The sequence below is a fragment of the Molossus molossus genome, unplaced genomic scaffold (assembly GCF_014108415.1).
Source record: "Molossus molossus isolate mMolMol1 unplaced genomic scaffold, mMolMol1.p scaffold_m16_p_6, whole genome shotgun sequence".
Classification (NCBI taxonomy): Eukaryota; Metazoa; Chordata; class Mammalia; order Chiroptera; family Molossidae; genus Molossus; species Molossus molossus.
The window spans coordinates 49731933-49749025 of record NW_023425399.1 but is presented as its reverse complement, the minus strand read 5'-3'; the positions used below and the strand labels follow the sequence as shown (position 1 = coordinate 49749025).

Below are 17093 nucleotides of genomic sequence, written 5' to 3'. Positions count from 1 at the left end.
GCTTTCTACAATATTGCATCCTCCTGTGTGAGTCTCAGAAAATTGTGTGTGTGTGTGTGTGTGTGACATAGAAAGAAGCCCATTTTCCCTAATAACAGGTGGGACATGGAGAGCTCCTCACAGATAATACTGCAATGCATAAACTCTGTAACACTTGTTTTAGTTATCTTTCTTTTTTGGAGTATGGGTCTTTTTGCAGTGTTCTCTAAAAGCAGACTACATTTTCTTAGATATGTTTTGTGTGCCAGTTCCCACAGTATACTTATTAATAGTTTGAAATTGTCACAAGTTTTCATTTGAAATGATCTTTGTATTTGCTTCACCACCTCTGCTTTCACATTGCTAAATATAAACAATCTAGACTAGACTTTGTATTAAAAAAAATAATCCCTCTGGGACAGTCCTGGAAATCTTTGGCAGAAGATAACATCTACCTATGGATATGTCTCCCAGGAGATTAGAATTCTTCCTGGTAGTCAGAAATTGTGTCCCAGGAGATCCACCACCTATAGACAGGATAAGAGAGCTCAATGGCTCACATCCACTAAAAGAATTCAGTCAATTGCCCTGGCAGGTTTGGCTCAGCGGTTAGAGCGCTGGCCTGAGTTGGGTTCCCCCTAAGGGCACATATCTCATCTCACTTGCAGTTTGTACTGGGGTCCTGTGGGTGGCAATCACTGGATGTCTCTCTCTCTCCTGTTCTGAAAAAGAAAAAAAAAGAAAGAAAGAAAAAAAAAAAAAAAAGAATTCAGTCAATAAAAAGAGTGGATTATCCATATATTGCACATACACAACTCAATTACAACCAAGCAAGGAAAGATCATTAGAAGAAGGTTGCAACGTGGGGAGACTGAAAATTAACTCTGAATTTATACTAGGTGGGAGAAGATGATACATTCTTAAATGTCTTGCTCTGGAGATAAAAATGACTGCATCACATAGTTAATTATTTTTTTTGGCTGCATTAGATTCCCTTTTGAGGAAGTAGCCTATAGGTTGAGAGTTACATTATGTCATCCTGTTTTCTCATCCATCCCATTGCCACATGTTAATTGTGCTGGGCAGGAATTCCTGAACCAACATACTGCTGAGTGTAACCTACTGCGGAGGTAATGTTTACTGGAAACCAGGGGTCATTTTCCATTTCCAACATATTTAAAGGATTGAAGTTCAACTCCGTCTACGGCCCCCTGGCCGCTGGGGCCAGCGGTCAGCAAGAGCCGATCCCACCTGGTTCAGCTCTGCACAGTGCTGAGAACTGTCCTTGACTCAGAATCCCCAGCTGCTTAGCCAGGGCCTAGGACTACAGATCCCGGCAAAATGTACACGCCGCGCCTGCGCTCCCCGCCTCCAGGGTGGGTCCCAGACTACAAATTCTGTCAGGCCGTGCACACTGCGCCTGCGCTTGACATCGGCGCTAGGAGGGAGCGAAGGCGCCAAAGGCGTGTTCTAGCCGGCAGAGGAGGCTGTGGCAGCAGCGTTAGGCAGTATGGACAGCGCAGGGAAGGAGCGGGAAGCAGTCCAGCTCATGGCAGAGGCAGAGAAGAGAGTTAAGGCATCCCACTCCTTTCTCCGAGGGCTGTTTGGGTGAGTGTCACACCGTGCGTGCCCTGAGGGTGTCTCCACCCCAGGCCCCATCCCGGTCAGCGCTACCCCCCACCCCCACCCCACGCATCCCCCAGGGAGCCTCTAGGGCTCCCAGGCCTCCGCACAAGACGATGTCTAAAACTCCTAGAAAGCCCAGGGACCCCCAACCCCAACGCATCCTCCAGAGAGGGACCCCAGACCCCCTCCTGTGACCCACCCCCTCCATGTCTCCTCGGGCGCAGCGTAATCCTCGTGTTGGTGCGAGGATCCTATGGCCTCACGGGTCCGCGGCAGCCCGGGGTATGCGTTGGCTCTAACCGTGGTGGCCAGACCAATTTGTTCGTTTCTCCACTCTTGAACCCCATAGCTAGGGAGACCTTTGTCGCGTCAGAGTGAGATGGCCCGGGTAAAGCCAGAGGGGCTGTTCTGGGACCCTTGGTTCGCGCATCTGGGGTAGTAACGGCAGGGCGAAACGCCCCACGTAGGAGGCGGCCTTCAGCTGCCCCATCCCAGCGTCCCTTTGCCTATTTGCATTGCGCCATGTAGACATTTAATAAATACTCCTTGGATGAACGAATATTTTATCAGCATAGTATTTTTCCTTCACCAGAGTTTGATGTGATAGCCAGTGCCTCCTGTTGATTAAGAAGGACATTGCGCCCTGCCCGGTTTGGCTCAGTGGTTGGAGCATCGGCCTGCGAACCAGAGAGTCCGGGGTTCGGTTCCCGCTAGGGGCACATCAAAATAAATAAATAAATAAATAAATAAATAAATAAATAAATAAATAAATAAATAACAATAGCGTCTTTTGGGAATCACTTTAATTTTCTGTAATTCTTCCATGCTCTTCCAGGGAAGGTCTTAAATTCGGACTTGACGAAAAGCAAAGCCTACTCTGACAGTTCTTGGAAGAATTATGGGCAGTTGAATATGCGAATGATTCAGCTGTTCAGTAGGATTAGAAAGGCAGAAATTTCGTGTTTTTTTGCTTTTGCTTTTGAAAGGGAAAGATCCTCTGCCGACACCAAGAGCATATTTTTATTCTTGAAAAGGGCAAGTGGCACATACTTAACCATTGCGTTATTAGACGGGGTTTTATTTCCGTACAAATTCAGTTTGGAATATGCTTTTGTTTTAAAAGCTTCGATGTTTTGGTTACAATACTTTACCATTTTTGACACAGCGCCAGGAACTGCGTAAATGCAGGTTTCATGCAATGTAGTGGGGATGCAAAGATACATAAGGGTAAGGGTTCCTGTCCTCAAGAACCTTTCAGAGGGCATTTATCCCAGCTGGGTTCTAAATTTCTCAAGTGATGTGTAGTTTGAAATGCAACAATGAATTATAAATTTGTTCCCCTTTAAAAGATACCACAGTAAATAGGAAACACTACCCAATACTTCATGCTAACACCAAACAATAGCTCCTTTCTCAGAATCAGAAGATGTTTAAAATTTATTTAGATAAAATTTAATTCATAGTGCCTCATGCCAGGAGATGTTTTACTGTATTTAACAGCATATTTCAAGTCAGGATGTCCTTCCCTGGAAGACAATTTGTAATTGTCAGAAGGAAAAAGCTTTACAGCACTTGATGCTTATTTCAGGGGAACACTTTGCTTTATTATTATTATTTTTAATGTTTTTATTGATTTTTTTTTTTTTTTTTAGAGAGAGGAAGGGTGAGGGAGAGAGAGAATCATTTATCCTCTGCCTTCTGCAGGCCCCCTACTGGGGACCAAGCTGGAAACTGGGCATGTGCCCTGATGGGGAATCGAACCTGTGACCTCTTAGTGCATAGGACAACGCTCAGTTCGCTGAGCCACATCTGGGTGCACACATTGCTTTTTAAAAATTTTTTTTCCTTTGTTGATTTTTTTTATTTAATTAATTTATTTATTTTTGTTACAGATGTTTCTCCTTTTTCCCCCACTGATTTCCCCTCTCCCTCCCTCCCCGCCCTCTCCCCAGCTTTGTTGTCCATGTCCATTGTTCATGCACACATGCATATAAGTTCTGTGGTTCATCTCTCCCCACCATCCCCCTCTTCTGGGGATAGTCAGTCTGTACCCCACTTCCACATCTCTGGGACTACCCCATTCCTCAGACTGTTATGTTCATTATATTCCACAAATAAGTGAGATCAAAGGATACTTGTCTTTCTCTGTTTGGCTTGTTTCACTTAGGATGATACTTTCCAGGTCCCTCCATGTCATCTCAAAGAATAAGAGATCTTTCTTTCTCACAGCTGCATAGTACTCCATTGTGTGTATGTACCATAGCTTTGTCATCCATTCGTCTACTGATGGACACTTGGGCTGTTTCCAGACCTTAGCTATTGTAAATAATGCTGCTATGAACATAGGGGTACATATATTCTTTCTGATTGGTGTTTCAGGCTTCTTAGGGTATATTCCTAGAAGTGGGATCAAGGGTTAAATGGAAGTTCAATTTTTAATTTTTTGAGGTAACACCATATTGTTTTCCATAGTGGCTGCACCAGTCTGCATTTCCACCAGCAGTGTACTAGAGTCCCCTTTTCTCCACACCCTTGCCAACACTTGTTGTTTGATGGTTTGTTGATGGTGGCCATTCTGACAGGTGTGAGGTGATACCTCATTGTTGTTTTAATTTGCATCTCTCTGATGCTTAGTGATGTTGAGCATTTCTTCATATGTCTCTTAGCCATTTGTATGTCCTGTTTAGAGAGGTGTCTATTTAGTTCCTCTGCCCATTTTGTAATTGGGTTCTTTGTCTTTTTTTTATTGAGTTGTATGAGTTCTCTAGATATATTGGAAATTAACCTCTTATCTGATATATCATTGGCAATTATGCTCTCCCATACAGTGGGTAGCCTTTCCATTTTCATGATACATTGCCTTTTTTTTAAGAGGTGTTGCATTATTATTTTTGTGAAACTATGCCAAATCTTGTTATTCCTAAAAGGATTTTGAAAATTTTCCTTTTTTTTTTTTTTTTTGAAAGGAACATCTTTTTCTTCCTTGGCTGGTGACCACCTATTTTATTGACAGGCCATTTTCACCATTCATACTCAGTTTGTATCATCTTAGATCTGACTGGATACAGCAGGTCAGTGTATTCTACTAGCCTTGGGACCTCAGGGCCAGTGCTTCAGTTTCCTCTGCTGTTGGTAATAATAGTTCTTATCATAGTTAATGAGGGTTCAATGAGTTTATGTTTATAAAATATTTAGAACAGTTGGAAATAATTAGCATATTCATAAAAATTGTCAGTCCCAGTTATTATTTTTATTATTATTTTTAGATAGAGTGGAAAGGAGGGAGGGAGAGAGAGAAACATCAGTGTGAGAGAGACACTTCAGTTGCTTGGTTGTCTCCTGAACATCAATTGATTGCCTCCTTCATGCGCCCCAACTGGAGTGGGGAATCAAATCTGTGACCCTTTGGTTTGAAGTTCTGTACTCTAACCACTGCACAACACTGGCCAAGGCAGCCTTTTAAGGAAATAAACTATATGAAAGAGCTTTGTACCATATAAATGTTATATATACTATGGTTCACTGTGTTATTTTGTTATTCTTGGCTCCAGGGAAGTTTAGGGAAGAAGAGTACTCCGTTCAGTGATTTTTTTTCTTCATCGTAGTGTATAATTATTTGAAGCAAAAAAACGGGCCTAATTGCTCTCTCAGTGACAATACGAAGACAGATTCTGTATCAGTTTTTGATATTCTGAACCTTACATTATATCTGGCATCACTTGCACATGTCATTGTCCCTCTGGGCTGGAATTCATGTTACCTCATCCATCTCCCCTTCCGTTAGCTATAGAATTTTCCCAGGTATTTCTTATCTTTTATTTAAACCACAGTGTATTCCTTCATGTCAAACTCCGGAAATAACAAAATATACATATTGATATGATTGTCGTTAGTATCATTTGCACCTGTATATTTAAGAGCTGACCTGCTGGTGCTTTAAATGGGACAGTGATACTGTTTTGAGGATGTGGCAGCCATTAAAATGGCATTAAAATGTTCAGCATTTTGCAGATATTTTATATCATGGACTCATTCTTATTTATTATTATTTTTAAATTCTCACTCGAGGACATTTTTCCATTTTTTGTTCAGATAGAGTGGGAGGGAGAGAGAGGAAGAGAGAGAAAGAGAGAAACATCAACGTGAAAGGTACACATCGAGTGGCTGCCACCCGCATGACCCAGCCAGAGCCGGGGGCAAACTGCAACCGAGGTACGTGCCCTTTTAGCAGGAACCAAACCCAGGTCTCTCTGGACCACAGCCCAATGCTCTAACCGCTGAGCAAAACCGACCAGGGCTCGTGGACTCATTCTTAACTGCACATTAAAACCTATTAGGAGTTCATTTTCACGTACTGTTTATCCACCACCCACAGTGGTTTTATGGCAATACTGTATTCTCACAACTATTCTGTTAATCTGTTCCTTTTTGTGGCTTTCAGTAAAATTAAATAAAAACATGCATTGTATATTTCCAAGAAGAAATCATGTATTCTTTCATGTGTAAGGCACAAGTCCCATGGTTGTCTTAGAAATGTCAGTGTTTCTTCCCCATATCCCCCCATAGAAAAAGAAATGCCAAGGAGACACAACCATCACAAGACACCAGTTAGTAAGTGGTATTATGTATTTCTTCTTGACTGCCAGTTAAACAGTGATGCATTTTGTAGTTGTGGAATTAAATGAAAACTTGCCCAGCCGGCGTGGAACAGTGGATTGAGCGTTGTCCCATGAACTGTTCAATTCCTGATCAGGGCACATGCCTGGGTTGCGGGCTCTAACCCCAGTAGGGGGCATGTAGGAGGTAGCCTATCGATGTTTCTCTCTCACACTGATCTTTCTATCTCTCTCTCCCTCTAAAAAAAATCAAAACAAACGTTAAAAAATAAAACAAACAAAAAATAAACACTTACATTTTCTGAATGGGTTACCATAGTACAGCAAATCTGCCCGCAAAAGATTAGTTTTCATTTTATGTCTCCAGAGGTGAGCTATTGAATTTGATACTTGATTTCAAATTTCAACTTAAAATCTTAGTGAAAATAGGGAATGATTAGAATGATTTCTAAATGAACTGCTTAGTATGGCCTGGGTTTGACCATTCAAAACCATCTTACTAAGATTTTGAAACCTTAGTAAGATGGTTTTGAATGGCTAAGGTCTCTCTTACCATCCTTTCCATCTTGTTACTAGGAGACCCCGATTAGAGATAGCCTGCATAGTGCACATAGAAGAGAGTGGCTGCTTAAGAATGACAATGGGAAGATGTTCTGGATGGGTAATGCTTTCTTCTCTTGCTTTTGAATGTTCCTCAATCTTAAAGTTTATAAAAGAGGCATAAATCTGGCAGTGTCAAAGTCAATTTAATTAAATAACCCTGTTTTATAAGTATAATTTCTTATTCACTTGTAAAAATAGGGAATGTTTCTTAATCATTGTAGACCATGAATTATCAGTATTTTTTTTTTTTTTTTTTTAGAGAGAGAGAGAAACATCAATTTGTTGTTCACTTATTTATGCATTCATTGGTTTATTCTTTTATATGCCCTGATGGAAGATTGAACCCACAACCATGGCATATTTTGACAGTGCTCTAACCAACTAAGCTGTCCAGCCAAGGCTCGGTATTTACTCAGCTTTATTTTGACGAAGATTTTGTTTTAAGTTTTTCTAAAATATGGGGATTTGTGATACCATTTGTAAAGCTTTAGGTCTTTCTCATTTACAATAGATATTCAAATGCAGATTGAACTTCAAAAAAAGTCATTAGCTCAGAATTAGTTAGAGACAGATATTATATTTCTTATGAACTAATAAAAAATAGAATAACTGCCCTGGCCAGTTTGGTTCAGTGGTTGGAGCTTCAGCCTGTGGACCAAAGAGTCATGGGTTTGATTGCCAGTCAAGGGCAAGTACCTAGGTTGCAGTTTTGATTCCCAGCAACCAATTGATGTGTCTCTCTCACATCAATGTTTCTCCTTCTCTTTCTTCCCCTCCTACCCTTCAACTCTATCTAAAAATCAATGGGAAAATATCCTCGGTGGAGGATTAACAACAACAACAAAATAGAGGGATTGTTTTCTTAGGTTCTTTTTCTGTGAGTTCATCATTGGTGCATAAGAATGCCATCGATTTCTTGATGTTAATTTTGTATCCTGCTACTTTGCCAAATGTATTTATTAAGTCTAGTAAATTTTTGATGGAGTCTTTGGGGATGTCTATGTATAGTATCATGTCATCTGTGAATAATGACAGTTTTACTTCTTTCTTTCCAATTTAGATCCATTTTATTTTTTCTTCCTGTCTGATTGCTGTGGCTAAGACTTCCAGTACTATGTTAAATAAGAGTGGTGAAAGTGGGCATCCTTGTCTTGTTCCTGTTCTTAAGGGAAATGCTTTTAGTTTTTGCCCATTGAGTATGATGTTGGCTGTAGGACTTTCATATATGGTCTTTATTATGTCGAGATATGATCCCTCTATTCCCACATTTCTGAGCGTTTTTATCAGAAATGGATGCTGGATTTTGTCCAAAGCTTTTTCGGCATCTATTGATATGATCATGTGGTTTTTATTCTTCATTTTGTTTATGTGGTATATCACATTTATTGCTCTGAGAATACTGTACCCTGGGATGAATCCCACTTGCATCCCTGGGATGAATCCCACTTGGTCATGGTGAGTAATTTTTTTGATGTGTTGCTGGATCTGATTTGTTAGTATTTGTTCAGGATTTTGGCATCTATGTTCATCAGGGATATTGGCCTGTAGTTTTCTTTCTTTGTAACGTTTTTTTCTGATTTTGGAATTAGAATTATGCTGGCCTCATAAAATGAGTTTGGACGTCTTCCTTCTTCTTGAAATTTTTAAAATAGTTTGAGGAGAATGGGTGTTAGTTCTTTATTGAATGTTTGGTAAACCCCCCCCGTGAAGCCTTCCGGGCCTGGGCTTTTGTTTGCTGGGAGAGTCTTGATTACATCTTCAATTTCTTCTGTTGTTATTGGTCTGTTCAAGTTTTCTGTCTCTTCCAAGTCCAGTTTTGGGAGACTGTGTGTTTCTAGAAATTTGTCCACTTTGCTTAGTTTGTCGAATTTGTTGCCATATAATGGTTCATGGTAGCTGTTAACAATCTCCTCTATTTCTGTGGTATCAGTTGTTGCTTCTCCTCTTTCATTTCTTATTTTGTGTATTTGGGTTCTCTCTCTGTTTCTTGGTGAGTCTAGCTAAGGGTCTATCAATCTTGTTTATCTTTAAAAAAACCAGCTCTTTGTTTCATTGATCCTTTGAATTGTTTTTTTGGTCTGTATGTCATTTATTTCTGCTCTGATCTTTACTATTTCCTTCCGTCTACTTGCTCTGGGGTTTTCTGTTTATTTGCTCTCTAGGTCTTTAAGTTCTGAGGTTAGATAGTCTATTAGAGATTTTTCTTGCTTCTTGAGGTAGGCCTGTAGTGCTATGAACTTCTCTCTCAGAACTGCTCTTGCTGTATTCCATAGGTTTTGTGTTGTTTGTTCATTTTCATTGGATTCTAGGAAGTTTTTAATTTCCTCCTTGATCTCCTCTGTGACCCATTTGTTGTTTAATAACATGCTATTTAGCCTCCATGTGTTCAAATGTCTTTGCATGTTCTTGTTGCAATTGATTTCTGGTTTCATGCCATTGTGATCTGAGATGATGCTTGATATGATTTCAGTCTTCTTGAACTTGTAGAGACATAGTTTGTGCCCTAACATGTGGTCTACCTTTGAGAATATCCCATGTGCACTTGAGAAGAATGTGAATTCTGTAGTTTTGCTGTGTAATTCTCTGTAGATATCTATTAAATCCATTTGGTCTAGTGCTTCATTTAGAGTCTCTGTTTCCTTGCTAATTTTTTGTCTAGAGCATCTATCCAGTGATGTCAGCGGGGTGTTGAAGTCCTCTGCTATGATTGTATTGCTATTGATTTCTTCTTTGAAGTCTTCCAGAAGATTTTTAATATATTTTGGTGCTCCTATATTGAGTGCATATATGTTTATCAAGGTTTTATCGTCCTGTTGGATAGATCCTTTCAATAGTATGTAGTGGCCTTCTTTGTCTCTAGTTATGGCCTTCATTTTTAAATCTATTTTTATCGGATATGAGTATTGCTACCCCAGCTTGTATTTCCTTTTCGTTTGCATGGAAGATTTTTTTCCATTTCTTCACTTTTAACTTATGTGAGTCTTTTGTTGTGAGGTCAGTCTCTTGTAAACAATATATATGTGAGTCATACTTTCTTTTCCAATCAGCTACTCTGTGTCTTTTTATAGAGCATTCAGTCCATTTACATTTAAGGTGATTATTGATAGGTACTTATTTATTGCCATTTTTGTTTTGTGTGGTTTTATTTTTCTTTCTATTTCTCCTGCTAATTACAGCAGTCCTTTGAACATTTTTTTTTGCAGTGCTGATTTGGTGCTAATGTATTCCCTTAGCCTTTTTTTTTTTTTTTTGTCTGGGAAGATCTTTATGTGACCTTCTAGTTTGAATGACATTCTTGCTGGGTAGAGTACTCTTGCATTCAGATCCTTGTTTTTCATGATCTTAATTACTTTGTGCCATTCCCTTCTGGCCTGTAGTGTTTCTGTTGAGAAGTCAGCTGAGAGCCTTATGGGGTTTCCTTTGTAGGTAACCTGTTGCTTATCTCTTGTTGCTTTTAGGATTCTCTCTTTGTCTTATATTTTTGGCATTTTGATTATTGTGTGTCTTGGTGTGGGCCTGTTTGGGTTCTTGTTACTTGAACTTGAATGCCTTTTTCCTTTACCAAGTTAGGGAAGTTTTCTGTCACTATTTCTTCAAACATATTCTCTAACCCTTGCTCATTTTCTTCTTCTTTGGGGACTCCTATGATGCGAATATTGTTACATCTCCAGTTGTCCCACAGTTCTCTTAAGCTGTCCTCCTGTTTTTTTAATGGTTTTTTTCCTTTTGGTTTTCTGATTGGATGATTATTTCTACCCTGTCTTCTAATTCACTGATCTGGTCCTCTGCTTCTTCTACTCTGCTGTTTAGACCTTCCAATGTGTTCTCTATTTCTGATATGTCATTCTTCATTTCTCCTTGGTGGTTTTTAATTTTCAACTGGTTGATTTTCAACATTTCTGTGTCTTTAGTCATGGTGCTCATGTCCTTAAACATGTTGTTGAGCTTCCTCAAGTTAATGGCTCTGAACTCTAGTTCTGTTATCTTGCTTAACTGCACATCATTTATCTCATCTTCGGTAGAGGTCTTTTATTCATTCATTTGGCTTTTGTTTCTGTGTTTCACCATTTTGGCTTTCATGGTGGGCTTTGGAGTCCGCCAAATTTTTCCTGTGGGTGTTGATGTTCTGCTGTTTGTGACTCCCTCTCCTGGGTTTGTATGAGCCTGGGAGGACGCATGTTAAACACCACTGTCAAGTCTTACTCTCCTGTTTAGAGTTTGCTAGCCCAGGAATGGTACAGTTATCCTCTATCTTTTTACCTGGTGGCTATCAGTAGCAGTACTTGAAGAGCCTTGGCTGCTCAATTGAGTGAAAAACTCCCTCGGGTGTTCAGCATAAGGGGATTTTCAGAAGGTGGGGCAGATGCTGGTTGTTAATGGGCCTCAATTGCATTTCAGTGGCCACTGGGTGGGGTTGAATCTCCTTGGAGGAGCCGCTGCCTCTCCCCAGAGCCCTGGGAAGGAGTAAGATTTCCACAGTCCTGCTTGGCTGCAACTCAGCAAAAGCTCTGAGCACCCTCCAAATCCCGAGTGTCCCCACACAGTTCCAGGACAGTCTTCCCTCCTTCTGCCCGAGCCCAATGTGAGTGGCTGTGGCTATTTTAGCCTCTGTCCCAGCTCTGCACTATGGAGCCGCTTGGGAGTTTAACCCGAGGGTGCTGGTCACAGCTAAGGCCGCTGAATTTCTGGGCTCCCAGCCCCCCTCTCTGCAAACCTACTAGGATCGAGTCTGGGTCCCTGGTTATATGGTCTTTGCAAACTGCTTTTCTGTTGCTTTTTCCTGACGATTTGTCTTTATTTTCGTTGTAATTCCAGTTTGGTCCTAGGAGATGGTCTGTGTAGCTTCCATTCACTCTTCCGCCATTTTGGAATCCTCAGTTGTGGTTTGTCCCAGTCTGGTTGGTTGTGCGGGTGGCAGTTACTCAATGTGTCCCCTTCACATCTATGTTTCTCTCTCCAGATCTGCTTTTCAGAATTGTAAGGATTGAATGAGGTATCAGAATTCTTACTAAGGTACAGAGAGCTATATTGCTATTATAATAATTTGAGTGTTCAAATTATAGTGTCAGGTTACAGTTTATGTATCAAATAATGAACTGTTATCAGATCTGTCTTATTCTATTTTTATTTTTGTAGTGTTCTGTATTCTCATTCTTGTGATCCTTGTGAGGTACAGACTTGTTTGAAAAAGGTAGGGATAACCCAGTGGTGGTATATGGGTCTAGAATGTAAGCTCCTGGGGAGTCTGTCTTATTTTATTATTGTGGTATACCTCATTGTGATCAAGGGAACATTCCCAAAAGGAGTCAGTCACACATGTTTGTGTCCATTTTAGATTGTCAAAAGTATCCAAAAAGTTCCCTCTGTTCTTGCTCTGTACAATCAGTCATACAGCACATAGTATGCAGTAGGCACTTAGTGAATATTGGTGGAGAGAATGAATGTGTGAATGCTAATAAAAATGCTGTTTTGTTTTGTTTTTTTTTTTTTTACTCTTTTGTCTGGTTTTCAAGAGCAAAAGCAACAACATGAACGGGAGTTCATGTCACTTCTATGTTTTACTTAAATATCTATTTATTATAAATATAATAGCTACATATGGTAGAATAATGCAAGGAATACAGAACTATTTCAGTTGAAAAGTAAAAATTTCCCTGAATCTCCCTATCCTAAACATAAGTAATAAGAGTTATCCTAGATGGTGGGGTTTTCCCCAGAGGGTCCTGAGAACTGCTAAAAATGATCCGTTTTCAGCCCTTTGACACAGTTTGACATTCTTCAGGGTATTCTGATGATAGACCTGAATTTTGTCTCTAGTTCTGCTTTTACATCATCACAACATTGTCACAGTCACTTTTTATATTTCTAATATCTTGTGATTTTATGATTGTTTTTTATTTTTATTTTCACCTGAGGACTTTTTTTTTTTTTTTGCATTTATCTTCAGATAGAGCAGGAGGGAGAGAAGGAGGAAGAGAGAGAGAACCATCAATGTGAGAGAGACACATTGAGTGGCTGCTACCCACACGACCCCAACTTGGGCCAGGGACAAACTGCAACTGAGGTATGTGCCCTTACCGGGAACCGAACCTGGGACTCTCTGGTCCATGGGCCAATGCTCTAATTGCTGAGCCAAACCGGCCAGGGCTTATCTTGTGATTTTTAGAAGCAACTTTATTACTACCTCAGCAGTTTTTACTTTTATTTTGGATACATCTCATGACGTGTGTGCCATTTGTGCCCATGTATTCTACTTTAATTTCTCTATCTTCCCACCCAGTTTTAAAAGAGCATATTCTGTAGTTGCCAGTGTTTCACAGTGCTCCAAAATAGTTATTCTGGATGGTAATGTCGATCTTGAAAATAAAACAACCAATTACTTTATGAGCAAAATGGGTTTGAGGATAGCAGAGAATTACAAATTGGGACAAGCAAGTTATGGCAAAATCATATTGCAGTCTAAAGAACAAAGAAGAAGGGCTTGCTTTTATTAGGTTTTAGGAGGAAATTGGGAAGATTTGGTTTGAACAAAAGTTCACTGGAAAGAGCAAGAGTTTGAAGTTTTGGTGGTTTCTCATTGGCTGAAAGCAGTAGTTAATGTGTTTGTTCCTGGGGAAGGAAAGGATATTCCTCCTTTGTGTTAAAAGTAGGGATGACATTCCACGTGATTAATATTCTCCCTTGTCAAAGTAAGTTTTCCTTTTTCCTGTTGATTATTCAGACTGTAACAAGTGATAGGTGGGTGAGATGTTCCCCTTTCAGGGCTTTCCAACTCCATTTTTTTATTAATTAATTAATTTATTGGTATGTGCCCCTAGCAGGAACCGAACCTGGGACTCTGGTCTGCAGGCCGACACTCCAACTGCTGAGCCAAACCGGCCAGGGCTCCAACTCCATTTTAAATGAAGTTTCATTTATTTAGTTTCACAAGGAAAAAACACAACTTTAGTTTATTTGAGGGTTAATTGGTTTTTAAAAGACAAATGACTTGTCTGCATGTAGATATCATCTGAGTTTTCTGAAATAATGGGCCCATAATTTTCCTGAGCTGCTTCCCCACCAATCATATAAATGGGAATGAACAGAATGGCATACTGAAGAGAGGCAGGGACTCAGAGGCTGAACTTAAGGATTCAAGACAGCTCCCCCATTCATTGGTGTCTGGTGGGACATGTGGCTCTGACCAAGCTTCCTTGGAACATGGCTGGGGGTTGGACTCTAATTTTTTTCTAACCTGAACTATAATATTCTTTCATAAGCATTATGACCTCATGGGCAGAAACTTTATTTTCTGTGTTTTCTGGCACACACTTATCTCAATGAATGATTTCTGAATAAGCATGGTCAAAAAGAGGAGGGAGCTCAGAAATTGGAGGGAAGGGGGAAGGTCTCCTGGGGCTGCTTGGTGGTGGGGCTGGTGCTTGTTGTCCTTATGCAGGCTGGTCCCTGTTTCTTCATGGTGGTAAAAGTGTTTTCTTTTTCAAGATCAAGATACCATACTGCCAAAAAATAGTTTGACTCAATTTAGCTTTCTTAATGTCAATTTAGTGCCATGTACATACATTATATCACTTTATTATGTAGATTCCCTCACAGAAACTTGTTTCTGTTTTCTAAACTCTTCTACCTCTTATGTGGTCTCTGGATACCAATCAGTTGAATTATTTAATTGTGAACTCTGAATATTTGTCCTTAAAATGTGTAAAAATGAACTTTCTTATATGTAAACAAGTAGGCATTTGGAATAATTTCAAAAGCCCTTTTTTCCATTAAGTTTTAAACTTCTTTCTATGACAAATTACTTTTTCTAGTACTTTTAAAATAAAAATACATCTGTTTTAAGAGAGGTGAGGATCTTGAGTTTAGCAGGGTTCACTTAATATTTTTATAATGATCACTAAACTTGAAATCAGGTGTCAGTTTTACCACTGACATTGCCTGAATGACCTTGGGTCAGCCATTCACCTCTAGATATAGTTTTTTCTTCCATAAAATATATATAGCATCTTTCATAGTTGTTGTAATAGTGAAAGACATATTGTGGAAATATCCAGCATCAAACCTGGCATAATGTAGGCATTGTAGCTCTGAAAAAATAAGACACAAGAAAATGGCCTTTGTTAGCTCCAAGGAGCTATGGCTAAGATTGAAAACTTTCTCACATTAGGAATTTTTCATTGGTATACACCAATTAGCTAATTTCCACAATGAAAAATTACTAACATGAAAAAGTTGTATGTATATGTAATTTGAAGTAGAGGAAAAGGAGCATGAGGTGTGAGTGAGAGAAGGCTTTGCTTATTTGAAGATTAAAGACATGTATGGTTATTATATTGAAACTTAATCACATTTTAAAATTTTTCTCAGAGGAAACACAAGAATAGAAGAGGCTTGTGAAATGTATACCAGAGCTGCAAATATGTTCAAGATGGCTAAAAATTGGAATGGTATGTATACAGTTTTTGTTTATTTGCTTTTCGGGCAGATAACTTTACAATTATTTTGAAGGAGGAGATGACTACTCCCCTTAGAAAATAAGACTATTGTCCCCAAGTCACGTGTCAGTGCTGAATAAGTGGTGTGGCCATGAACTGGGATTAAAGGACCTTGATTTAGTGAATGAAGTTGAAATCCTAACATAAAATTTAAACATAAGAACTGGGTCTGTTTTAGTGTCTATAAACCACTTCATACAGTAAGAGTAATTTTTTTTTCTTTCTTTTTTTTTTTTAACTTTTGAGATGGAGGAAGGGAGAGAGAGAAACACTGATGTGAGAGAAATACATCCATAGGTTGCTTCCTGAATGTGTTACGACTAGAAATCAAACCATAATTTTTGCTTCTAACTAATGTGCTCAAGTAAATCTATTGCCATAAAGATGGATAGTTATAGTAACACTCAACAAAAAGCAAGTAGAATAAATTTCTACTACGTAAACATTAATAGAGAACTTCTATTTCTTACTCTGAGAACAGTTCTGTGATCATTGATTGTGGTTCCATTGGGAAATGTGACAGTGGGAGTGTTATTTATATAACCCTCAACAGACTTATTGTAATTTTTTTAAAGTAATGCTTTCTACCCAGTGAAATTACACATAACAGAATCAACAGAATTATTATTTTCATTGGTTTGAGAGGGGATGTTTCTTTCTAACACCGATTTGAGAAACTAAGTTATCCTTACCTTGGAAAATGGTAAGGTATTTCTGGACTGAAATGGAGGTGGGCTTCAACCAGAACAGGGACATGGTCTCGGGCCTTGGCTTGTACCTGCTACATGACCTACAATGAGGTCCTGGTCCTCTATAGGTTCATTTTCCCATTTGCTATCTCCAACCCAGCTTTATTGAGATATGATTGACACAAAACCTTGCATAAGTTTAAGAGGTATAACATGCTGATTTGCCCATTTGCTTTCAAGGCCAGCTTTAAAAAAATTTTCAATGAAAAAAAAAAAAATCAGTGAAGAAAATGCTATTGAACTAGATGAATCTGAAAGGTCTTTTCTGGCTCTAAATCTTTTTTATAGGTTTAGTTTTAGATAAAAAGATTATGTGATATGTTTTCAAAGCACACTTATGCTGAATTATAATGTATTACAAAAAATTAAAGTGGAGGAGAAAAGAGTCTTATTTCAGCATTCACATCTTTTATTTAGTTCAAGTCTTGTAATCATAGGTAAAAAGTGATCTTATCGAGAAAGATCACTTAATTATTTTAACTGATGATCAGATGGTCTAACCCTCAGGAAATTCTATTTCAGAGAGGCTATTAACATTAATATATCTAAAGTGGCTTTGTATTTATCCTCCCCCATCATCTCTTGCTTACTCTGACATCTCAGCTTCTGCATTTTTTTCTAGTCTGTTTTAATGAACCACCAGAGTAATTCTGTTCAAATATAAGTCAGCTTGTGTCATTTCAAATAAGAGCTAAAGTCCTTAACTGTGGCCTTCCAGGACCTACTGATCCTTGTCTCTTTCTGTCTTTGACCTCATTTCTTACCCACTCCCCTCATTCACCTGACTTCCTCCTTAGAGCCTTTCTGGCACTCTCTTTCCCAAAATAGAGTCTGACTGATTCTCTGTTTCCTTTATCTCCTTCAATTGTTTTCTCAGTGAGGGCTTTTCTAGCCACCCCTTTTAAAGATAGCAATCCACCATCTAGCAAAATAAAGTGAAAAATGTTTACTAATTTATGTCCTGGCCAGATTAGCTCAGTGATTAGAGCATCTGCCTGTGGGCTAAGGGGTTGCAAGTTTGATTC

The 17093-nt window shown here is 39.1% G+C and overlaps 1 protein-coding gene across 1 annotated transcript in view; it reads left to right on the top strand.

Annotated features, from left to right (window-relative positions):
* The first annotated feature begins 1448 nt into the window (after positions 1-1448).
* The window catches only part of NAPB (NSF attachment protein beta), a 67647-nt gene continuing 52002 nt past the window's right edge, over positions 1449-17093 (top strand). Inside the window, exons 1-2 of the mRNA XM_036244960.1 lie at positions 1449-1587; positions 15192-15271. Coding sequence (XP_036100853.1) covers positions 1490-1587; positions 15192-15271 — 178 coding nt within the window. The 5' untranslated portion in view covers positions 1449-1489. The remainder of the gene's footprint in view (positions 1588-15191; positions 15272-17093) is intronic.